Source organism: Besnoitia besnoiti, chromosome IV, assembly GCF_002563875.1.
Source record: "Besnoitia besnoiti strain Bb-Ger1 chromosome IV, whole genome shotgun sequence".
Classification (NCBI taxonomy): domain Eukaryota; phylum Apicomplexa; class Conoidasida; order Eucoccidiorida; family Sarcocystidae; genus Besnoitia; species Besnoitia besnoiti.
Window position 1 is genome coordinate 2,370,641 of NC_042359.1, and position 23,778 is coordinate 2,394,418.

General features: G+C 53.9%; 4 protein-coding genes across 4 annotated transcripts; 1 reads left to right on the forward strand and 3 right to left on the reverse strand.

Moving 5' to 3' along the window:
* Nucleotides 1-123: 123 nt before the first annotated feature.
* On the reverse strand, nucleotides 124-4,425 carry BESB_054580 (putative phenylalanyl-tRNA synthetase alpha chain A; the record flags this gene model as incomplete). Its single annotated transcript, XM_029363893.1, has 12 exons — nucleotides 124-199; nucleotides 395-499; nucleotides 652-723; nucleotides 1,015-1,109; nucleotides 1,264-1,356; nucleotides 1,616-1,709; nucleotides 1,909-2,015; nucleotides 2,504-2,611; nucleotides 2,787-2,902; nucleotides 3,159-3,303; nucleotides 3,519-3,815; nucleotides 4,126-4,425. The coding sequence occupies 12 exons, from the start codon at nucleotides 4,423-4,425 to the stop codon at nucleotides 124-126; spliced, it is 1,608 nt and encodes a 535-aa protein (XP_029219816.1).
* Nucleotides 4,426-6,001: 1,576 nt separating this feature from the next.
* On the reverse strand, nucleotides 6,002-13,415 carry BESB_054590 (uncharacterized protein; the record flags this gene model as incomplete). The annotated part of the gene is made up of 13 exons (XM_029363894.1): nucleotides 6,002-6,664; nucleotides 6,844-7,009; nucleotides 7,113-7,222; nucleotides 7,422-7,542; nucleotides 7,796-8,117; nucleotides 8,229-8,548; nucleotides 8,811-8,941; nucleotides 9,112-9,447; nucleotides 10,224-10,322; nucleotides 10,595-10,769; nucleotides 11,102-11,603; nucleotides 11,835-12,006; nucleotides 12,159-13,415. The coding sequence occupies 13 exons, from the start codon at nucleotides 13,413-13,415 to the stop codon at nucleotides 6,002-6,004; spliced, it is 4,374 nt and encodes a 1,457-aa protein (XP_029219817.1).
* A 4,017-nt stretch (nucleotides 13,416-17,432) lies between these two features.
* BESB_054600 (uncharacterized protein) lies at nucleotides 17,433-19,353 on the forward strand (the record flags this gene model as incomplete). The annotated part of the gene is made up of 4 exons (XM_029363895.1): nucleotides 17,433-18,208; nucleotides 18,331-18,569; nucleotides 18,898-19,045; nucleotides 19,185-19,353. 4 exons carry the CDS (start codon nucleotides 17,433-17,435, stop codon nucleotides 19,351-19,353), a joined length of 1,332 nt encoding a protein of 443 aa, XP_029219818.1.
* Nucleotides 19,354-22,132: 2,779 nt separating this feature from the next.
* BESB_054610 (uncharacterized protein) lies at nucleotides 22,133-23,119 on the reverse strand (the record flags this gene model as incomplete). The annotated part of the gene is made up of 1 exon (XM_029363896.1): nucleotides 22,133-23,119. One exon carries the CDS (start codon nucleotides 23,117-23,119, stop codon nucleotides 22,133-22,135), a length of 987 nt encoding a protein of 328 aa, XP_029219819.1.
* Nucleotides 23,120-23,778: the final 659 nt, after the last annotated feature.

The following is a 23,778-nucleotide window of genomic DNA, read 5'->3' on the forward strand; positions in this document are numbered from 1 at the left end:
ATCCGAAATCAGTATACTTTTTGAAGACGAGTTGTTGCGGTGACACCCAGGACAGTAAGTGGTAAGTAAAGCATGTCCGGATAAGTAGGCGGTGCACTACCATATATTTCCAAGGAAATATAATTATGCGAGTCCTAACATTGCCCGATGACCAATAAGCTGTCGAATATTGGATATTCCATAGCGAATCATTGTGGGCCTGAAAACAAACAAGAACATATGGTACCATACGCCATCTAACAACATGACTTGCGCATAGCTCGGAAAGCCTTCGCACCCTGACTATGAATCTTCTAGTCGCACAATACTGCCTGTCACCACTTAATTTCCGGTGCAAAAGACCGGGGAACTGCTTAGGACGCACACACGCACAGCGGACGCGCCGCTTCCTTACCTCTCTAGACTTAGGCCCCACGCAATAACAGTCACGTCTTCAGGAAGGCCCATGGGAAGCAGCATCTCGGGCCGGAAAATTCCGCTGTTACCGACTTCTATCCATCTGCAGGGAACGCAGCACAACGAGTGCCAAACCAACATTCGCTCGAGACAGCCTGATCATGGTGAGCGATTAAGTGACCGCTTGTGATCACAATGTGCACAACCCTTGAATCAGATCATCTCTGACGCAGAAACACTGATGCCTGACCTTACCTTTTGAGTCCTGGGTGATAACCAAAAATCTCCATCGAAGGCTCTGTGTAAGGGTTGTACGCGGGCTTAAACCTGCAAAGATTCGGCATGCGCCCCGCACGCAGCACGGTTGCACCAGGAGAGAGCGTGCTGATCCTCCCGCGCTTCCTGCGCCCCGTTATTTGTAAACGTCAATTGTGATCTAACTATATCGCCAGGCCGAAGCAGTAACAGCAACCCTCGCACATGTGACTGAGTCAAACAATCTGTCCTCTGTCTTCAGCACTGGGCCAGCTAACCCACCAAACAGTAGCGCTGACAACCGGTAACGTGGAGAAGGTTTCATGCTGAAGGACGTGACTTATGTCGACACGGCGCACTTACTTGAGCTGCTCTATGCCAATCTGTTTGTAGAATGTTTCCATCACCCCCATAAGGTGTCCAATAGTCAGGCCACGATCCGCAACCAGGCCCTCTACCTAAAACAAAAGCGCAGGAATATAACCCGCGCGAACGCGTCTGAACATTCACTGGAACGTGTGAATCCGATATTTCAAGAGCCTGCAGCGGTTGGGCAGGTCAATGGGTTTAACCAGCCCCAATCAGCAGCGATCACCAGCCGCGAATGCCTACCTGATGAAACTCTGCAAGATGAGTAGCGTCGAGCGTTTCATTTCGAAACACCCGATCAATGGAGAAGAACTTGCGGGGGCGGAAGACGCCACTCTGCATAGAAAACGCGGCATTCAAGGACTACGTGATTACTGACAACGACCAAATGGATGCGTCGGGACGCAGCCTGCCTGCTGAGCGGGAAGCGACACCCCAAACACGCGTCTGGGCGCCTGTGTTTTGACGGGTGCGGCCTCTCGTCTGGAGCCGTCGTCGCAGGTCTCTCGCGGAGGAATCGCACCCACGTGTGCCTTCGTTGTCATCATGTTTATCATGTGCTGCTTGCCCAGCTGTCCCTTCATGCGGGTCTCACCTTCTTGAACTCTTGAGCGAGTTTGTACAGCATGCGCGCAGAGGTAGCGGTCGTATGCGTCCTCAGAATATTTGACATTGTTTCATCTACCGACCTGTATACACACATCGGAAGCATGTGCCCGTTGTGACCTCTCCACAGTACATATGAACCATTACCCCGTTCAGTGTTGCTACCCCGCCGCTGCCATGGAGTGCTAACGGAGTCGTGACACACAACTCAGAATGCTGAAGGGATTCAGCAATCCCATTGCCGATGGCTGCCTCTTTGCTGAGATAACGGATGTGACTTACCAATCGTACTGCCATCCGATAGAGCCGTGGCCCCCGTGTTCATGCACCTCTCTCACGCTGTCGAAATACATGCGCGGAATCTTATCCGAGTCGCTGGATTTCGGAGCCTGCCCACCACATCCGGCATGCGGGGACCGTGCGATGAGAACACCGAACGACTGATGGACAAATTCTGAAAGTAGGACGCATCTGACCTGGCACACTATTCGAGGGTCTATTCGTTCACGTAGTTAAAGCCTTTCCGTGAAGCGAATCAACCAATTCAGCACAACTGCTCCAGCAATTTTGGCTCACACAGGAACCGCGTCGTCCGCCACACTTTTCGCGACGATGTAGACGAGCTTGTCTTCTATATTCACCCACCCTTCACAGCAACGCTGTTGCAGACAACTTCCGCTCCTAGTTCACCGGGGTCATGGTTCACTTGCCAGGAAACGCACGCTTCTAGTTTTTTAAGAGACTCCTCGTCGGCAGCGTGCCAACGCTAAGTGCGTATGGCAAGCCCCCGCTTGAGCAGTAAAACAAAAGTGCTGCTCCAATACTGACCGGCACGTACCAATAACGCGACGTGAGTACCCTAAAAAGGGATACTTACCTGGAGAAAAAAGGTGTCCTGTGCATCTCGAGCCGGATGTTGTTGAGGCATGAAGAGGGAGTCAAAACACCAGAAAGACGACTCTACATATTGGTTCGTTGGCATCTCCTGAGACACACAAAGCAATTCGCATACGGGACGAAGACACTAGGCCAGCGCAGCTCCAAACGCGTACCGGCTGAAACGAGAAAATGCCACCTCGTGCTGCATTGGCCTGTAAGGTGGGGCGGCGTTACTCCCCCCTGGGCGTATAGACTTGCTGCCGATCGTCCAGTGCACTCACTTCAAAGCCCATGCACATCAGAATATGCTTGAACTGCTTCATCGCCTGCATCAGCGGGTGGACGGAGCCACGTCGAATCTTCTTCCCTGACGCGAAGAAATTGTATTCTTTGAAATCTGGGGACGGCCCACACGAAGCATCAACACACACGACGCGTCGCTAGCTCAGCGCTCGTTCTCACGACGCTGACGGTTCTTAAATCCAACTTCTTTTGCGCGTCTCTTCCGATAGTGCTGGCACCCGATGCGTCGTCTCTCTCTTCATGCGTAAAAACGTACAGCACAGGATGCGCCGCAACGAGGAGCAAGCTCAAGAAATCAGAATAAGACTGCGTAACCAGTTGTGTACTTCGTCAAGCGGTTTGAGGCTTACTTGCTTGCTCCCACTCATCTCCAATAAGAAGTTCTGCTGTCAAGTCTGCAACAGGTTTCATCATTTGCAGAGAGAACTTGGGGCCTTTTTGAAGCTTAATGTACTTCACCTTCTTCAGTTCCACCAACTTGCGCTTTTTCAGTTCCTGACCCGCATCACACGACCACAGGCTCCGCACAGCCTGGATGTGATTCCCCGCGAGTTTCTCATACGTGCGCAGCCCATGTCCGTTGATGCGGGCACGCGGTTGCTCTCGATTTCTCATGTAAGCTGTCGCTGGGAACGGACTGCCGCAGCCGGGCACGCAACCGTTGCAAGGTGGTCACACCGGCGCCTGCAGCTTCTCCGCATCGTGAACACGTTTTCATGTGTTCTTGCCTGGAGCGTCTTCTCTGGAGTCGACGGCGCTGCAAGGTCCAAGAGGCGCTTGAACAGGACAGCCTCGTCGTCCTGATCGGCACCAGCAGAGGCATGTTGTTGTGCTTGAACCGCATCGAGCAAAACTTTAACGTTGTCTGACTGGGGAGCCTGCTTAATAGAGAGGAGCTTTGTGGCCTTGTCGATCTGCAGCCACCGCATCTTCATCGCGTTGCTAACAGCCACGTCCGCCTCGGAACCGAAGCCCGCTTTGACAACAGCCATGTCTACGCCGCCCTCCTGCCGCAAAACGCGCCCACAAACCGTCGAAGGCACTGCTACCAAACAGCAAAAATCCTTAGGTGAACCGGCGACAGTAAAACTCTTCCTCATAGCACACCTGCAACGTATGGATGTCTCCGAGAAAAGACCAGTGAAGAAAATATGAATATATACATATATACGCCCCTGCCTAACGTAGCGAGATCAGCCCGCCCACACACCGACCCGAAAGGAAGAGTAGGTAGCTCTCCAGGACCCTCCCTGGAGGAACTGGAGAATGATTAGCCTCCCGAATGCACGGTTGATCTAAAACTTCTGAAGCACTCACTTCGTTTCCGTGGTCCTTCATCCACATGACAAGGCGGAACTCAGGAGATCCCTCCTTTGCATACAACTGGCCTTCGCCTGTTAGATTCCATACGGATTTCTCGGCCTGCTCTCCGAGAATGTATTCATTCGCTTGTAGAGACTTGACCAGTCCAACGATCTTGTCATGGCCGCCGAACTTCGTCGCATACGCTGGATTTCCAGTAATGTCCAGTGTACTGATGACTGGCTGAGAGCCAAGCTCTGTATCCAGAGCCTGCAGAAAATCGTCCATCAGCGCAGCTGAAGCGGAGTCAGCCATCTTGAAAACCTGAAGTACTGCCCCTTGTTCGCTGCAACAGTCTTGTCGCTCGCAACACCCCCCGCGCAGAAGTAACTAGTTCACAGCCAGTTCCGCTGCTTCGGATGTGAAATTGCACACAGAGCCACGCAGGCGCTATTGCAGTCCACGTTTTTTCACCTCCAGGTCACGAATGGGGATCATGTCCAAGGATGAAAACACGAAAAACCCAGGCTTTCAGCTTCTCTCATGCATGCCCGAGACCTGATATCCAGAGAATGGCTCCGGACGCCCGCTGTGGCCTACGTTCTTTGGAAATGGCTATTTCACGTCCCCGGCACCTGGAAGCAGCTACGAGATTTTTAATTGACACGAAAACGGATAATCCAATGCTAAGTATCCTGACAAAGGCCCCGGATCTAACGCCCTCGCTAGGATGAGCGCGCCGGACCGCGTGCATGCAGCCTTTGCATGCAGTGACAACTGCGGTGAAATTCAATATCGAAAGCACAACGACGCAGACGACCGTCCTTGTTAGGTGGCAAGCAAAGTCTTCTCGTCTGACGGGTGTGCTGCGAGAACTGGGCTCTTCAGTTTGTGGAAACATCGTGTGCGTGCGGTGGCCGCCTAGATACGTGTTGGTCTGCACACGACAGTAGGATTGTGTGCGACTCAAAACACTAGATCTCTGCGGATACACTACCTGCAGCCAGTTTTTGCCCAAGCCTCAGCACTAGTTCGCTCTGTCTGTGAAAACGGAAGGTAGGCGTCGCAGCAAACGAACTGTTCGACGTAATCGCCCGCTGGGGCGGCCTCACTAGTACTGTAGAGGGGAAGCGAACGTGGGCGATAATAGAAGCTAACGAAGGGCATTGCTCCCGCCAAAGTCCCGATCATATCCCTCTACAACTCAAATCACAGGTAAACTCGTAAGCAGGCCGAAACACCAGCTATTCAGGTGTCCCCTGTTAAAAAGGAGAAAGGCTTGTGGAGTGGGTTGGGTGTGTCATATGAAGGCGATACAAAACGTAGGCCCCGCGGCCTTTGACGTCGCCCGTGAAGTCGTCTCGCGTGCAGACCTTTCTAGTACTGATTGCCGGATATGAGCGTGCTACATATACAGAGAGGTCGGCATGCCTTAGGTTCCGGTTGCGTGCTGACCATGAGGCCCTCTGCCTCCCGGAGCACATGCAGACAGTGCCCAGTATCTTCTTTCAAAGCCCAACTCGGCTTGTATTTCACCACAAGGCAGCAGACCTGTATGGTTTCGCCTGCGCACGGCTAGACATCAGAGGGGCAGTATTCTGTCCACGCCGCTGGTCACGCACACCAGGTTGCTGCGACGCTGGCGGCAGCAGTCTGAATTTCCGAAGAGTGTCGGTCCGGCGGATCCGCGTGGCACGCTACTTCATTTTTTCGAAAGTCGTACCTTCCCAATTTAGCGAAGTGAAACAGTACGGACACTGGCGTGGCTTGCGCCACCTCGTCTGCAGGCTCCAATGGGGCAAGCATTTCCGATGAAAGAGGCAGAGCTGGACCAGAGGGAATGTCGGCAGTTCGTGTAAAATATCAAGTGAATGCATCAACATGATTTGGCCTAAGCAGGATCAGGCCTGCACGACACGTCAACAACAAAGTGGTACTGTTTTGGAGCGTATGACTTGACGCGTTCTACGTGGGATATGCGCAGTACCCATGCGCAGTCCCGATCGTGGCCAAGCTGTCTCGGGAAATCCGCTACCGCGATTTCTGCCAGGCTTCGGAGAACCTGCTGCGCGAATGTGAGGTCCGCACCGATATCTCTGCCAAGGTACAGCTTCTGCCCCTTCACAACGCTGTACTTCGCCGCAGAAGACTTCAGGCGGCTCGATTTTACCACCTCCCCAGGCCCCGCATTCAGGTGAGGACCCGTAATGCTCCATTGACCGTTTTGGCAAGCAACGCGCACCGCGTCTGCCGGCCTTTCTACAAACTCCAGCGGACCTACTCCATGCACATGCAGTACACCTCCTCTAGTCTTGTTGAGCAACGCTAGAGCTGTTCCCCATGCTTGCTCGCTGGACGGAATGAGGCCAAGCGATATACGGTCAGCCTTACCCAGCAGTGAGGCGGGGGGCGATCCCAGCCCATTAGGATTCCGATCTTCTGTCGGACAGTTAGCGTGTGAGTAGCTTCGCAGAGGCGTCTGGAAGCTATCACAAAGCGTGAAAGTGACGCGTCCCGGATCCACGTGATTTAGCTCCAGTGCCGCTTGAAAGAACTGAAAACAAGCATTGACAACACAGAAAAGACTAACCTCCAATCTCCGTAGAGAACTACCGTGAATAGAGGTGTTCCACCCTGCACGCGGCTGTGAAAAGTAATGTACCCTTTGGACTCTGCCCTCCTCCGACACCATATCATTCCAGAGCGCGGGGTTCTGTCCACGATTCCGCTCACCTGGAGAGCAACGCGATTCCAGTCGCACGCGTAGACATGCTTCAGCTTGTCGGCGCCAGCGCTCGCGAGAGCAGAGAGAGAAAAGTATCCGATTCCGCAGAAAAGGTCCACGACAATCTCAGGCTCGGCAGATTCACTTGCTCGAATGAGATTCACAAACCGCCCCCTGAAGGCAACGGAGTAGCGGATTGGGGTGCTGCGATCATTTGGCGCATGCAGGACGGCTTTGCTCTCCACAGGTGTTGCAGTATCACCTACTGCGAACCTACCGTTCGGTTCCGTTCCCTGACGCAAACATGCACCTCGTTACGTCAAAGTGGTATATTACTCCGTTCTCCTGGTGATTGACGAGGCCGCTTCCGCCGTAGACAATCTGGACCTGTGGAAGCAGTCGCACGGGAAGATACCGAGGGGAGTCGCCATTTGCTCCTGGAAGTTTAGATATCCGCAGCTCGGCATCTTCGAGGAAACACCCAGTGGCAGGGGGGCATGGGCACGCGCCTGACAGCAGCACGGACACCTGTGTGGCCTGGAATCCTGCCGTGTCTAGAGGCAGAGAGAAAAAGCATGTGCCCTACCTGGCTCTGGCGTTTCGGGCCGAGGATCGGGGCCTGCAGCCCAACTGTGTCCGCCTTCAGTTTGCCGGCCAAAAGCTCCCACAGGATCCGCTCGATCTTTTCACTATTTTCGCTCCCTGCCCTGCAGAAACCGGGGGGGTGCGTGGGCACGTGCCAACAGAGAACAACTGAGCCTCCAGAAGAAAAACGAGTCGGGCTGCGTCAGGCAGTCACCGTCACTTCGCCGTGTATCGAGGCAGGCACACCTTTCCGCAAGCCGCAGCTGTTCCGGACCCCAGGGACAAGTGCTGCACAGCTACACCGCAGTGCTGCGCATTCCAGACTATCCCTGCGTTCCGCCAAGCGCCCTACAGCGGGGGGCTTCGTTGCCTTACTCTGCGAGGAACGCTCTGACCGCCTCGAGACTGCCGGCAGGAAGGAGCACAACGCCTCCAAGCCTTTCGTACTTCCGAGGAAGGGCCCGCGCATCTGTTGCAGTTCGTCCTTTCTCAGCCGGCGACTGGCGCGTCTTGCCTGCTCTGCTCAGCAGCGACTCTCGCATCTCGGAGCACTTGTGGAGGAACTCCGGAGCCGGTGACACCTTTTGCGCAGCAGCGATAATGCTGTCGACGATGGCGAGGTCCAAAGCGAAAGTTGGCTGCTTTTTCTTCCCTTCAACAGTATACTTGACGAGCCGCGGACCAAGGTGTGCTTCCTCTGCAGGGTACGCGAGAAAGAGCAGAACCTGAGAGCGCCCCACTGAAGCGGATGATCGAGTGCGAGTTCCTTCGTCTGGTCAACCGCAGGTCAATCGACAGCAGCACGTACTTTTGGAAGACGCTTCTGGAGCGAAAGAACGAAGGCCTCTACTGAGAACCGCGTCAACGTCGAATTCACGACAGACGGGTATCAGTCTCAATTCTCCGTCCGCGTGAGATCCTGGTCCGACCTTGTGACCCAAGTGATCGCTGTTCGCGTTCCCCAAGAGCACAGTATGGGTCGCAGACGTTATGGTTCGTTCTTTATCGTAGATCCCAAGCTGTTCAAGTACCGTCTTGATCCGTTTCACGTCGCGCGCGTTCGAAACAGCGAGCCAGCAATCCGACGTAGCACGCAAAGTTGCATTTGGGCCGCCTGCTTTGTCGTGCCTGAGAAGGAAATGGCAGGCAGGTGGCTGAAGATGGCCGCGTTTAACGAGTCATCTTGCTACGCTTCAGAGGATAGGCAAGCCAGCAAAGGACACTGTGAAACACATGCTTGGTGGCACAAGGCGCTCATGGCAAACGGCATTCATTGGAGTTGGCAGGTAAGCGACTTGGTATGGTCAAGTGGGATACTATTCAAACACCCCGCTCCCTCGGCTGCGCCCAAAAAATGCTTTCTTTGTCTTTGAGAGTAGGCAGCTCTTACCCGCCGGTCTTGCTTGGCTCTGCTCGCTCTTCAGGCGCCTGAGAGTTGGTTGCTGACACAAGCGAACCGGTGAGATTCTCACCAGCTTCTGCTGTGGCGGCCTTTTTTTGCTTCGTCAGCTCTACACACCCCTGCAAAGGCGCCAAAAGCGAAGGAAGCCAAGCGCCAGAAGCAGTTTTAGCATCAGCTTGAAAAGTTGACTGATCCATTCATCGACGTGAGGACCCTGTGCGTGCCGTTTACTCCGCTTCGCAGAACCGTTTCCGGAAGCTGTCAAATCGCAGCCGTGTATCACGCTTACACTTCGAACTACTAACAAGATCCCATGCAACCGGGCAGGAGCAAATGCAGGCTGAAACGACCGCCCCGATGATGTGGAACGGCTCTTCCGGGAGACCGGAACAGGGCCCTCGAGAATCGTACTCACAGCAGGGTCATCCGCCGATTGCCATAAGCATGGCGGCATTTTCAGAGCGACTGGCGGGTCTGCGTGCGAGCCAAAGGTAAAGCAGATGCCACCGCCTCCAATAAGGAAGAGTTCTGCACCACGAGGTGAAAAAGCGGCTCCCAGCCGACATCTCCACGACTGATCAGACTTTGGAAGTGTTCCCACAAACTTCCATTGCAATGTCGTCAGCTGCGAATACACCACACCGAAGTATTCAGCAATCAAGTACCTGTCCGCAAAGCAGACACTCTTTCCTCCCCTGGTATGGGAGCTTTTCGCGCAAATTTGGTCTGGGCATGAAATCTACATCAGGCTCTGCCAGTCTGGTACCTACATGCCAGGTTGCCCGACTATGTAAGCCTGTCAGAACGCACACTGTGCATAGATCTGTTTGTTACGAAGAAAGTACATCGTGAAGGAATGCAAAAAGTTTCGCTTATCAACTTGCCTCAATGCTCCACACGTCGCCTAGCGGCTGCGATCCGTCGCAGCCGCCAACGAGCACAGCGTGAGTCGCCGGAGCGCACGATGCAGCGGCTCTGTCATGAGTGCGGCGGCCGATTTCCGCGCTATTCACTGGGAGGGCGACATGAGAAAATCGTGCCGGTGGAGTTACCGAGGATCCATCGGCGCGAGAGCTAACGCAAGATCCCTGCACGAACACGGGGAGACAGAAACTCTTGGCACGGGCTGTGCATGCTACGGATGCCACTAGGTCAGAAATTCTGTCCACGAAGCTGCATACTGGTATCTCTCCACAGCACGTGGAGCGCCGCATCGTGAGAGACCCTCAGGCATTCAAGGCTTTGCCAGTCCGGACTGGATTCATTCCTGGTACTCCCGACGACAAGTATTAACACTCCCGTGGCGTGTTAGAGAACTCAGCGTGATATCTTTGCTGCGCGGACCGCGCTGTGTCGGGAAAAACAGACTATAATTAGTGAAATATTCTCCACACGCCATACCAAGGGCTCGCATTTGTCGTCAGTGCCTGGGGTGCAGGGGGTTGTAGCAGTGCGCCGACGTCGCCAGACACCCGAGTCGATGTTGAAGACGTACAGTGTCTGCGGCACGGCAGAAAGACCGAAAAGAGTATGCTGAAAGCTCGTCAAGCAGGCCCACGCGGGCTTTTGTGAAGCCGAATGACTCAATCGCATGATGGGCGCTCCTCGCCTCGATGCACTCTGAAGATGCACTGCGCACGAACTGCATTTCACCACTTTCCTGCCTCCTGCGGGCGCGAAAACTCGTGCTGGGCGGGACCTGGCTCGTCACGGACGTGTCACATAGTGGCTGTATCGCGCAGAGGTCCAACTCATATCGCCTGTATGTTTACCTCAAGTGCGAGAGGCCCTTCGTCGCTCGCGTGGCCTCGAATGCCGCCAAGGAGAAACAGGTCCGTAGAGGAGGCGACCATGCTAAAAGAATGAATTGGGGGGGGGCAATCCCCACGACCGGGCACGAGAGTCCAGAGACTCTGCGGCTCCACCCGACGCTGCGACCCGTTCACCCTGAGCCGTCACGGTACAAAAACACACCGGAGCTGAACAAGGAACATTTGGGAAGGCGAGATAACTGGCGATTGTGATCCTCGGATTGTATCAGCACCTCCACGTCGGTGCACTACTCCGTTGTCTTTAAACGGGAAAGACTCACTCGGCTTTGTAAGCAACGATGCCAAACCCAAGAAGGAAAGACGCCCCAAAGTAAGTAAAAGACCTGGCCAATTCAGCTCCACGGTACAGCCGCTGTCGATGCAGGCTTCTTAATGTGTGATGCCACAGAACAAACAGCTCAGGAATGATGATTTTCGTGAGGTAGTGCGAAGGGACATGCAACTTACACATCGACGTGCAAGGTGAGCTTCCATAAGTCATCCAGGACAGAGTCACCGATTGGTTTCGCACCGCTGACGCCACCCATTATCCATATTTCTGCCTCGCCGCGTGCGCCCCGCTCGCTTCTCGTCCATGTAACGTGTCTCACACACGCCGCGTGCCTCCACCGTCCTCTAGGCTGGCAACCCTCAGAACGGTTGCCAGGCTTTACGGATTCACTTTCATGGCCCGAGGGTGTGTGGCTGAGTCGTTCCATCTGCCCCTGAAATACGCCGAAGTGAGCAGCTGCCTCAGCGTGTCCTGACTCTGCCTCCGGAGAGAAAAAACTGGGCGGCTTGCCGGAATCCTGCACGTGACTAGACGAGCGAACCGGGAGCCAGGCCCAACTGTGCGTGTCCAACAGCCACACATCGGAGCATGGATCCTCGGGACCCCGACGGCCAAACAGGAGGAGCATGAGCCCCTGTCCCAAGGGTAGGAGAGATGGCCCAACCCGAGCTCCTGGTCCTGATCAGGAAACGGCAATCAGAGTTCGAGTACGCAAATAAGCACCCTAAGGCTACTTTGCCTCTCACACCCGTCGAGAGAGTGCAGACAAGGCAGGCTGTATCGGAGCAGTATTCCCACGTGCCCGTTCATCCCAGCATCAAAAGGTCCGCATCAAGAAGACCGAAGGGCTGAGACAACGTCACGCGCGCCACGACCACAGGCCTGTTCGACATGAAAGCCTGCGCCTACCTTGTAGAGCAGGCGACGGCTTCCTGGAATGCCACTGGGACGTCTCCAAGTTGTACACCAAAAGACTGTCCGACCTCTTGCTCCGCGCAAACCCTCCGAAAACGCACAGAAATGGATATTCAAGTCCGCATGCGCAGCCCCATAGGTCTAATCGCCGTCGGTCGTCCAAATTCTGCAGGCATTTCAAGCCAAAGATGCACAGAACGACGTGTCCACTGGATGTCACACGGACGCAGAAACCGAATTCCTAGATATTTGGGCTGCCTCGAAGGCAGTGCCTCAGCCAGGAACGTTTGACGGAAAGAGTATCGTTCCGTAGCGTACCTCGTGGCCAAGCTCGTAATGGGTCAGAACGGGGGAGGTGTCGGATGTTCTCACAGTCAACGGGCGTTCAGCAGCCACCACACCATTGGAGGCCGGCCGTGTACTGTCCGATGGCAACAAAGAGCTCTGCTTAGCATGACAGCCCTTATCATGTTGTCGAGCCGCCCCGTCGCTTTTCCGCCCATAGCCCTTTTTCTTGGAAGTGCGCCGATGCTGGACATTGGCCGAAGAATCAGCAGTGCAACCCACACTCCGGTCAACACCTGTAACATTGCGGCGAAAAGCTTCCTCCAGCTTTGCTTCGAACTTGCGTATTTGCATCAAGTTCAGAGCCAATTTGTCATTGCACACACCAATCAGAAACTGCAGGTAATCTAAGGGAACAAGCAACTCGCACGCGTTAGTCTGCCCTCCGGAAACCTGCTCTGTCTCCGCAGCATCAGAGGAAGTATCTGCCCTGCAGACTGCTACAGGCGTCTCGAGACGCTGGCTGCCTCGTACAGCCACAATGTAGCGTTTTGGGCCAGCTGCGCTCATGCCTGAGTGTTTCAGGCCACACGTTGTGGCAGCTGCTAGCAGCTGCCGTGCGCCCTCTAGATCAGCGCATTCTATGTGCATAACGAACGGCTCAACCTTGAGGTCAACCGTCGCCTGTCCGGAGTGGGAGTCGGCCTTCCAAACTTCCTCAGAGGGCGCCGCATGTGACGCAGGGGGTGCATGAGGAAGACCATCAGACGGATAACCTCCATCACGTGTACCATGCTCACCCGACGAGCGGCCAGTCTTGCCCTTAGTCGAATAATGGCGTTCACCGCGGTGAAGCCGCTCTACGATAACTGTCGCCTGCGACTTTTCAATTGGCGAATGACTTGCGTAGATAAGCTTTCCGCCTTTCTTAGAATTTCCACTGGGTCCCTTTGGGCCATGCTGGAAAATGCTGATTCGGCCGCTGCATGAGCTTGTTGTGACGTAACGCGGATGCTCGTTGATGAGGTAGCAAATGCCTACCAAGTCGTGATCAACCGACCCCTTCAGTGACTTGTCAGGCTTGTAGAAGGCGGGGGGGGTTTCCACCTCCCCTCTTTTGTTGCGAAATACTAGCGCGGACGCATCCGAACCACAAGAGGAAGGATTCCCTGTGTCGCTGCGCTTCTGCTCTTTGACAAGACTGCCAGCAGCAGCCTCGTTGCCCGAAACGCCAGCATCGAGATCCAGACCAGACAAGATCTGTTTTTTCCTGACCGCAAAAGACGCCATCGTGTCACTGGTTTCGCTCCTCTGGAAATAGGAGAGTCCTACAGTCAGTGTAGGCAATGAAATAGATCCGAAAAGGAGGTGGGGATTAGAGTCGATACGTCGAACCATCTCGTGTAACACAGGAAATCATCCGCATGCATGCCCTAGCTACGGTGCATGCGATCACAACACTTCTGTTAGTCTAGTTTCGGCGACAAGCTAGCACCCTTACTAGAACATATGGTGATACTCATCCTGTCTTTCTCTATATTGCATTACCACTTCTGATCTGATCCACAATGATGCCTGAGGTCCCCTCTCGATTACGCGCCCATGTTCATGCATCCACTACTATGTTGAAGCGCGCTGGAACGCATGCAGAAAGTCAAACGAAGCCAAGTTGCAGGAGAAACTAGTGTTTTTTCTTGCTATGATCTGCGGGAAGTACTTGCAAATGGTCACTTGAGAGGAAAATCTACTCTGAGTTTGTTTCCACCCCTATTTACAATGTGAGCTGGGGCCGTTACATAAGGATCTCGATTGTTGCGACATGACAGACGCCGCAAAAATAGGAAAAACGAACGCTGGTGTACAGACAGCCGACCTGGCCAATACGCCGGGGGATGTCTTCACAACACATGCGAGGTGCAGCGGTGTCGATTGAGTCACGCACGCGGTGTGTTCGCTCGATAACGCGGTTTCTGCTAGGCCGGCAGGAAATGCAATCTTCATTCTTGTGCTGAAGCCACCTCGTTTTTTCATCAATTGCTCTGTAACAACAGTGCATTTCAGCAGACTCTTTTCAGCAACAGCAAATGCCAGATGCTGTTGAAACCATGGACACCGCCTCGTGCAGCATTGCAGCCCTCGCTGCAGACCTTCGCACTATATGCGCCGAGCTTAAACTCATCTTGCCAGTCAGTCTCGTGCGACTCGAAAGGTCTTACGCATCTCCATATTTGCCAGTGCACAGGAGCTGAGGGAGCTTCTATCTGTTGTACATCGACAGAGGAAGACGAACTCTTCCACTCCAGGACGGCAACCGTCAGAGCGGCAGATGCCGCAGCTCCCAGTATTACTAGATCAGAATGACGGTTCTGCTGTGACGACGAAACCCTCTGGAACCGTAGGACAGCTTCATTTCCTCTATGTCTGCCCGGGCTATTTCTGGCTGCAGATAGCGCTCACCTCCGGGAGTATGCCATTGGAGTGCGACCGTCTTTCGCCTAGAGGTGCATGAAGACGTTGCTTCACACCATGTTTCACACATATGTCTCCTGTCTGTGTCAGTTCTCCAGGGGGTCTTGCCACATACAAACAAGAATAGGTTTCCACTGCGCTTTCTAGTACCCTCCTCTGTGAAACGGTACGCATATTCAGCGAATCTGTGCGGCTGCGGCTTGCGACTATATTAGCAGCAGGGCATGTACTCTAAGAGCCCCGAGTTGGGGACCCCAGGCCGACATTTCCATGAATTCCTGTGGATTGAGTAAAATGGGAAGTAAGTATTGAGCGCAGCTTTACCGGAGAACGAAAAAGCGCATCCGTTGTTGTTCAGCATGTCACACTGATACACGCCCCCCGGAGAGTCTCAAGGACCTGGAAACGCGGGTTACGAGACCTGAAGTTAGAAAGATGCCAGGGAAGGAACAGGTGACTCTATACTCAATTTCCTGCGTTTTTTTTCCGGGAACGCAAGTGTCTATTGAGAGCAGCGAAAGCGTCCTTCCGTTGCAGCCTCTGACTGCGAGTCAGTGTCTGCCGACTTGGGCTTGGCTCCACCGAAAAAACAGTGCAAGCTTGAAGTTCAGTCTGCACCACACTCTGATGTGCCGTCGGCCGTCGTGAAGGGGGAGCCGCAGGATGCTGAGATATGTAACCTTGTAAGCCGCTTCATGAAGGGGAAAGAGATTTTGATCTTGAGAGTCCTGTTAAGTGTCTCATGCAAAAGGCAGATTCCTTGCACCCGGGGCCTCCTGTGTTATTCACTCTCGAATGCGGTAAGACGTTGTGCCTGTATGAGGACAAAGCGGTAAGACACTTCCTCACTTCAGGTCACGAATTCCATCTAGCTTGGTAAGAGCCCTGCGGAAATCGTCATAAGCATGGGGGTGAAGAAGTAGAGGCGACCAGTTTAGCGGAATGTTTGTCTAGGAGAGAATGTAGAAAAGAATGTACTATTTGCGGCCAGCCTGTCGGACAAGCAGATAGTCACGAAATACTGACTAACGCAAAGCTGCTGAAGAAAGCCATGCTGCGGCAGCAGAAGGAGCTCGCGCAGGCTGTTTCAAAGACACTTGTCAGAACGGAGAAGTCGAAGTCGCTACAACAAGGAGCCTGAGTCGCTTTGGTGCCGTTTGATTGCATTCCCCCATATATTAGACAAATGCTTTTGAGACTCCTCTTTGTCACATGTGACACCATCGTGGACTTGACCAAGGCCGGCTGGAACTGTGACAATCCAAGCTTTGAAAAAGGAGGCCCCAAGCGAGACGTTTGTGTGCCGCCAGGTTTCTGTCAGCCCGCAGGTGCGCGGTTGTGGTCCAGATAGCGGTCTATAAGTTTGCGTCTTATTGAAAATGTTCAGACATCTGTTTCGGCGCGACCGAGCGCTTAGTTCGTCTCAGTTGCACAACCCAAGGTTGCTGAGTGCGTTGCTTTATAAATGGCGCTGTTGTCGGGCGTATCCGACGTGCAGAATATCGCTGGGTTCCTGGGAGCCTAGATACTGTTACGGCGGCGTAGCAAGACAAAAATATCTTCTTACACGCCATAGGTAGCGGAAGGCGCAGGTTGTGGGGAGTGCAGACGGAAGACGCGTGCGGCACTGACATGGATCCGCACCAGTTACATAAATCCTGCAAGCCATCCTCACTATGCATTCACTTTCGTAGTATTTGCCAGCGGCCGAGCCTAAATTCTTCACCGCTGTGTTGCACGAGCAGCGAGGTGCCGCACCGTGGTAGCTCAACCGCTGCTAACCGCCGACTGTTAACCTGCGTACAGCGGCGCTCCTTCTCGCAAGACATACGCCGGTGCGAGCCACGAGGTGGCCCTCCTCTCGAAAAAGCAAATGCGGCTCACAGATGGGGACGTTGGGAAGGCATCGCGAAGTCTGCGCAGCGCGGCATCTTCTCTAGCACAGTCGTAGGAGGAGGGCGTGCCCTAGTCTTGTGAACTGCAGGGGTCATAAAGAGTCAGAGCCATGACAAGGGTGCAATGTCTTCCAATAAAAGCAAAACGAGGATGGAAGCGTTTGCGTCTAGCCGAAATTCATCCATCGTGTATGCACGCCGGCACCGACTGCTGCGAACTGCCACGTGATCGGCAATCGACATTGCGCAGCTGACTCTATACATGCGCACTGGCCGACCGGCGGTAGCCTTGGCCCCGTTGCGTGTACTGACACCGCCCTCCACGGTATTGAAGCGACTACGCGAGCAGATACAGCGCACTGTCATTCGCACATACGTCCGAACCGAAATAGTCACACGACGGTATTCTTGGGCAAGACGCATGTGGAATGTCTTGCAAATTGCTGCTGGAAGAAGAACGGACCGCCAGCGTGTCCAGCCATCAGCCAGCTCTGAGGTTTATACGAGCGGCATTCCGCCCTCGGTGGTGAATGCATCAGTTGTCTTCTTTGCATGGCGTTCTAGAATAAAGCTGTTTTGTCTTTTACTGTTTATCTTGCTTTCCTAGGCTTGGTGTTGAGACTGGCGAGTGGCATCCTGTTGTGCCCAAGTCCGTGTGACCACATGCACTTTGCGAGAATTGGGGGTGTTTCCAGTGACGATCCCCCAGCTTGTTTGATTGTTCTACACTTTGTCGATGTAGTTGGTTCCTAACTTCACTGTCTGGTATTTATTGGCTACATCAAACGTTTGTTTTACGCCTTAAAAGGCTCCTGCCCTCTCGGTCGGCGTCTTTCCGCCTGTCCGTCGAGGGTCCAGTTTCGTGCGTCTATCTTTTGCTTGCGAAGCAAGGAGGCTAGCCGGTTGAGCCGTAACGTGTTTTTCCTGCACTGACAAGTCCAGAATGGTGTCAACAGACGAGGCCCCTGCACTGGATCAGCCGCAGGGCATCTCGGACGGCAACCAGAGGGATGACCTCATGCTTACAGATTCCGCGCTAGTCCCAGAGGGCAGAAACATGTTTCCCTCGATGGAGGCGCCAGACCTCTGTGACTTCGAGGTCGTTCAGGCAGAGACACAATTTACGGAAACAAACTCAGAAGGAGACCACAGAAGTTCAGTTCCCTCTCAAACCCCTCGGACCCTGGGTGACCCCGCTGCCGGCGACTCAGCTACCTTCCAGAAGTCAGGTCGCGGGTCTGACTTCTCAAGCAGCGTAGATGGGCACATCAAGGCAGCTTTTGGCGCCCATATGTCGAGTCGCAGCGGCAGTGGAACAATATCTCTGCTCAAAGACAATAACCATTCGGCTGCGACTATGTGTGCACGCCTGGAAACGGGCACAGTACCAACAAGCACTGCTTCGGTTTCTTCCCACCGCATCTGTGCCTACAACTACAGAGATGAGACATGCGAAAAGATGTTTGAGGAAGAGAACACCACCTTTCAATTCAGCGCGGGGCTTGGCGCTCGCAACGGTGGAGCTCAGGATGTTCGAAGTAATGATTTCGGCGCCGAGTGCCAAGGCGTATTCGGTCCACCCCATGGAACTGACAACCTCCCTGCCGCTCCTGTGAAGCCCGGGGACGCAGGCTTGCTCGCTCAAATGAACCAAACAGTGCAGATGATGCAGCAGCAGCTTGAAGAGCAAGCATTTCAGATGAAGCACTTGACTGCGCTGTAAGTAGCTCACTCGATGTTATACCTCCTCTATGGAGGCCTCCACTGTCGAGCTGTTGCCACAGTGTCCACCGTTTGGCGAATCCGGAAGCTATCCCAAATGCGCTTGTTTTATGCGACAGGGTTAACGAAATGTCGACCAAGTTGGACCTGATTCACGACGGGTTGTCGCCATCGGAAAGGCAGTCCTCCGTCAATTCCTCTGTTTGTAGATCTCGCGACGGGAGGCCAGAAACGACGAATGTCGTTCGCGGCCGCATCGTGCCGCCTCCACTCCCGAGAGAGCGATCGCAAGATGCGGCGGCGCCTACGGCGGGTTCAAGATCAGCGCGCTACAACGCCGCCGACGCTCAGTACTCAGGTCATATACCCAGGCTTCGTATAGTCTTTCAGCGGGGAAACGTGCATTTTCATAACCGTAAAGAGAGAAAGAGGGTCGGAGATGCGTCTGAGCGCAGACCCTGTGTATCAGTCGTTTTGTCTCGTTGGCGCAAACAGCATCCCCTCGTCCTCGGACGTACAGCGGCTCCTCGGACACTGTATCGGTTGCGTTCTGCGCGATATATTCATCACCATAGTAGTGTGTACGAGGGCCTCGCTGTCGGGCGTTGACAGCAATGAATTCAGTCCCCTGACTCAGCGTATCGAGAATCTGAAGTTGCCACGTTTCTGTTTGCCTGAATGTTCAGATCGGTATCTAGATCAGCGTAACGCCATTGCCGCTCAGCGTCAAGCAGATGCGGAAGCCCTGGAAAGAAAGCGTCTAGAGGAGTTGCGGGAGATGGAAAGAAGGAAGGAAGAAGAACGGAAGAGAAAGGAAGAAGAAGAAAGAAGAAAGTGAGTCTTTCAGTTCAGGAAGTTATGGGTGATTGATGTCGCGGCGGATGACTCAGATAATATGCTGAAGCTGGTAAACGGTTGGGGTTGGCATTCCCTAACCGCGTGAGTCATGCTGCTTTCTTGTTGGGTGTCACAGGCAAGAAGAAGCAGCCCGTCGCGCAGCAGAGGAACAGAGACGACGAGAGGAACTGGATGCGAAACGGAAGAATATTATGAGCAGTCTGATAAGTGGGCAAGTTGCACGCAGTTCTCTGTTTGGCGACGACAGCGGGCCGACGACCAAAAACAGCTTATTTGATGATTAACCCTTGATGCTTAGACTGGATGGCGGGCCCCTTTACCAGCGACACCAGCAGGCCGGCTATATTATGTCTAAATTCGAGGATCAAGCGCAGGCACCAAGTGTACGCTGTATTATGTGTATCTGATGGCATAGGTTATGTCGAGGACCTGCGTGGTACAACGGGGAGCGTGTTTCAACTCTTGCTGACAGCTACCGGTCTCCTGCATGCTGTCGCCTCTGGAGCCTCGCTCAGTCAAATGCTTGCTTTGGTTCATTCTGTCGGCGTCGGTGCTATCCTCTCACATTTGCCGTGCGCGATGTTGCCGCGGCCAGCATGCGGAAACAGCAGGTGTGAGCAGTAATTGTTTATGAAAAATCATTCTTCGCATACGGCCACGCATGTCTGTGATGGCGGATTCCCCACAGGCTCTGTCTTGATTATCGCTGCCGGCGTTCTTACGGCGTCCCGAGTAGCGACGTATGTGAGGCTCTGCGCCGGGCCGCTGCGGTTTTATCACGCAGGACGGGAGGAGTAGACCGCTACCGAAGGCCGCAGCGCAGGTGACAGAAATCTTTGCTGATAGCGTGGACGCACGCCGACTGCAAAGGGTTTCACCAAAGGCATGCGTTTTACCTTCTCATATCATGAGATGGCGGGCAGGAACTAGTTCAGCAGTGTGACACTACTATTCTAACTGTACGCCTTTTTGCCAGCACAAGAAAGAACCTCATACGCCGATATGGAAAACAGAATAGAACGCATCAATGCCAGCTATATTGTGGGAAGACTGAAAAGCTCGTGGCCGTTGTCTTGGCGGGAACCGGGGGATGACAGCTCAAGCATCGCAGACGGGTAGCCGCTCTTGATAACAATGCAATTCATGCGTTATCTGTTTGTATGAAATTCGCTTCCACCGCGCATTACCGCGGTAGATACGGTAATTTTCGAGTGGGATGCCTCACGACCATTGGACTTACAGTACCGCGATGGCACTCTTAAATGCGGCACGACGGTGTGTTGCAGCATCCTTCTGAGCCATCAGAGACGCCCTTTGGAAACACGGTCTGCCGAAGCATGTGATCCAGTTCACTCAAAAACAGTGCAATCTGGTTCCGTATTAGAAGCTCACACCACAGTGATCGAGCGATGCGGCAGTCGCCTGCACACGCTGTTTCATCACCCGTTCAACAAAGCTTTCGATAAACAGGTCGAGCGCTATGTGCAGGCACTTCACGAACTGGCGCACATCCGAAAAAACTCCTCGCTGTGTTTCTATTTTCGGCATGCATTCCTTCCAACTATTAAGCCAAAACTGCAACCGTATTCGAAACCCAGACAGGGGCACGAGGCTCCAAAGAAATTTCACAAGTTCTCACACCCGAAACAGGGGACAGCTTCCAACACCAGCTTAAGAAAAGGAAAACCTATAGACAATCGTGTTGCGGAGCTTCTCATGGCCTCTTCAGGCCGCTGGCAGGGCCCCTGACGCCTAGCAAGCCGCCGAAACAGTACATTCCCTACGCTATTGTACATCGAACGGATCAACAGAGCACCGTCTCCCACGGAAGCTATGCCAAACCCACCTTGTAAGGGCGTATGAGGCCGCATTTGCGTTGTCGGTACCACGGCGTGCAATGAAGAGCAAAACTTCGTGAAGGGGCAACAGTGCATCCCGCCGAACACACTACTCAATGGAAACAAAGGAAAAAAGAAGAATTACGCGTGTCTTCAAGGGAGATCAGGTCATCCCTCGTATGAAAAAAATATTCTGCGATCTCGCGGCCCGATTCACCAAAAGGGCCAGCTATCGGCAATATCGTTAAATGGGTTCCACAGACCGCCAATCCACACGTCGTGCTGGTTACAAAGAACCGGCAATGTAGCGTTTAGCTTCGACGAGTACGTTTTCTTGGTTTGTCCTTCTGTGAAGACGCATTCTTGGACAACATCCGTTCTGCAGCCGTCCGTCACTCATTCAACATGGTTTCTTTCAAAAATGCTGCGACGGGGAGCTGCTATCCTATCGAGAACGCCCCTGTTTCCGTGAGCCATCCCTCAAGCGAGCGACGCTCTTCTCCGCGAGGAGCGTCCCTCGCTTATCATGTCACGCGGGATTAGCAGCTGTTCGCAGATCAGGTGACGACTCGCCGCTCGTTCTCTGCTCATTATTGCGTTGTCTGCAAATGCAGGCACCTGATAATACGAACTCCGCAGGCTTCAGGGTCATAAGATACTACTCCGCACCATAAAGAATTAAACTCGCACGTTGCTGAAGAAGAGCTTGAGGGAACTCTGTGTAGAGATGCCGCAGGGTCGTTTTGCCAGCAACACTTGAACTCGCGTGCACGCTTCTGGCGCAGTATTATTCCCACAGAAAAATAAGGTTTCACACGTGAAGGACAGTTGGCTCTTCTGATTCGAAACGCCAACAACCGGCAAATCCAGGGCAGGGATGCTGCCCATGTTGCCATTATCCGGCCTTACCAAGCTCGGCTGGTGACCACTCTGTCCAAGTGTCGAAATGCCTCCTCATGAACTTCGGTTGGCGGTGCTACTCTGCAACGGCCTCGGAAACTTCAGCTCGAGAACGCAGCCTAGCAACCACCATCTGGCGGAAGCAGTTTTCTCAGGAGAAAGGGCCGACATCTTCGCTCAGATCCTCGGCAGCACAACTAAGCACGTCTCACTTCCAAGTTGCTCCTGCCGAGGCGGTGGAGAAGGTGCTGCCACGTTCAGGTGCTTCACCGGTGGCGCGGGTCCATTAAAGAGTCTGGCGTCCCAATACACAAAAACTCGATTCTTATCGCCGCTGAGATTGGATGCTGTCTCCACGGGCAAGCATTCGTTCTCCTTCGCCCCCTACATGCACGTCTCTGCGGCTTTCCAATCTGTTACCTCCACCGTCGCGCGGTGCTAAGATTATCTCTTCGTCTCTACAGTTAGAGTTGTCTTGATCACTTCTGGAAGTCCTCGCTGGAGTCCCGGCCGCAGCAGACCCGCTTCCGCCATTTTGGCTTTTGCTACAAGCGCCGCCTGCTCCACGGCGTCTCCAGCGCCACCTGTGAGGCTCTCCCCCAGCCGTGTTCTTGAGGCGACGGCACGCCCGCGGGCTTGCGTAGAGAGTCATCGCGGGAGGCGCGTCATTGTCGCCACGATTAACTGGCCAAAAACCTTCTGCCAGATACTGCTGATAAACGCTCTTCGCATACTCAAGCACGATACGGTGGCCTTCTTCATCCCTTTCTGCGTCGCACTGCTTACAACGGAATCGCCGAGGGAAGTTTACCGTACCGCATTTGGTGCATTTCCAGTTCCCTCGACAACCGGCAACCAAGCCACGCGATCCTGCGAAACAGAGGGGGTCCCCGTATATTTTCAAGAATGACGAGGGATTTTTCAAGTTCTCAGGTGGCACCAGCACGCGGGGTGCGGCGAAATGCAGCCCACCACCAAGTACCGGTCCTGACTGTCCACGGCGTGTCCCTCCCGACGTTTGGCCACCAGAGCTGCTCCTTGACGCGCAGATAGAGCCCACATCGGCGGTTGTCGTCCTACCATCCTCCAGAACTCGCCCGTTTACTATCACACCGCCTCCTTTGGAAGAGCCTGACAAGACCCGGGCACTGCTGAAACCTTTGGCAGCTGCTCTTTTCGCTTCGCACGACAGCAACGCGATTTGTAGAATCTCAGCGGTACGGTCGAGAGGAGAGTCCTCGCCTAGAGATATGAACTCGTCAACGATGGTAAGGACAGTTTTCTGTGCCACTTCGCACACAATGCTCTCCATCACGCCTATGAACAGTCGCCGTCCGGCGCTTCGACTGTTGGAGGACGGCTAATGCATGCGATTCCGAAATGGGCGGTGACCGACGATCCAATCCGTGTATTCTCATGCGCCGAGGTTTTGAACCGCCCCGACGCACACATCACGATATTTCTTCGCGTCACCAAGACGTGCGTTCGCGTTTTGTTGTTCGCTGACGTGGACGAGTGAAGAACACGCAGCGGGAACGCCTCGGCGAGCGATCCCTCGCAAGCTGAAGAGGCTGTCCGGCGGACACTGTCGCAACTGCAGTGCGTGTGGAAGCTGGAAGCCGGAGTAAGCCTGCAGATGGGAGCCGGTGCAGAGAGACACTCGACTCCGCGCTGGGGGCGACAGCTTCTGCACTCCGTGCGTTTTCTGTTCGCACGTCTGAAGCGGATTCCACCAGTCCAAGGACTGTGACTTGCTGCACGTTCTGAGAATAAATGCCACGCCCCATATCAAGATTTCTACTAGGGTATGCCGACCCTGTGCTGCCAAACAATGAAGTCTGCCTTAGACTTGCGACTTTGACACGAGCCTTTCACCTTGTGTCCAGCTGGAATACTGACCTGCCCGAGGTCCACCGCGTATGATGGACTGCGACCACCTTTGTGGAACATCCCCCAGGACAGCGCACTCGT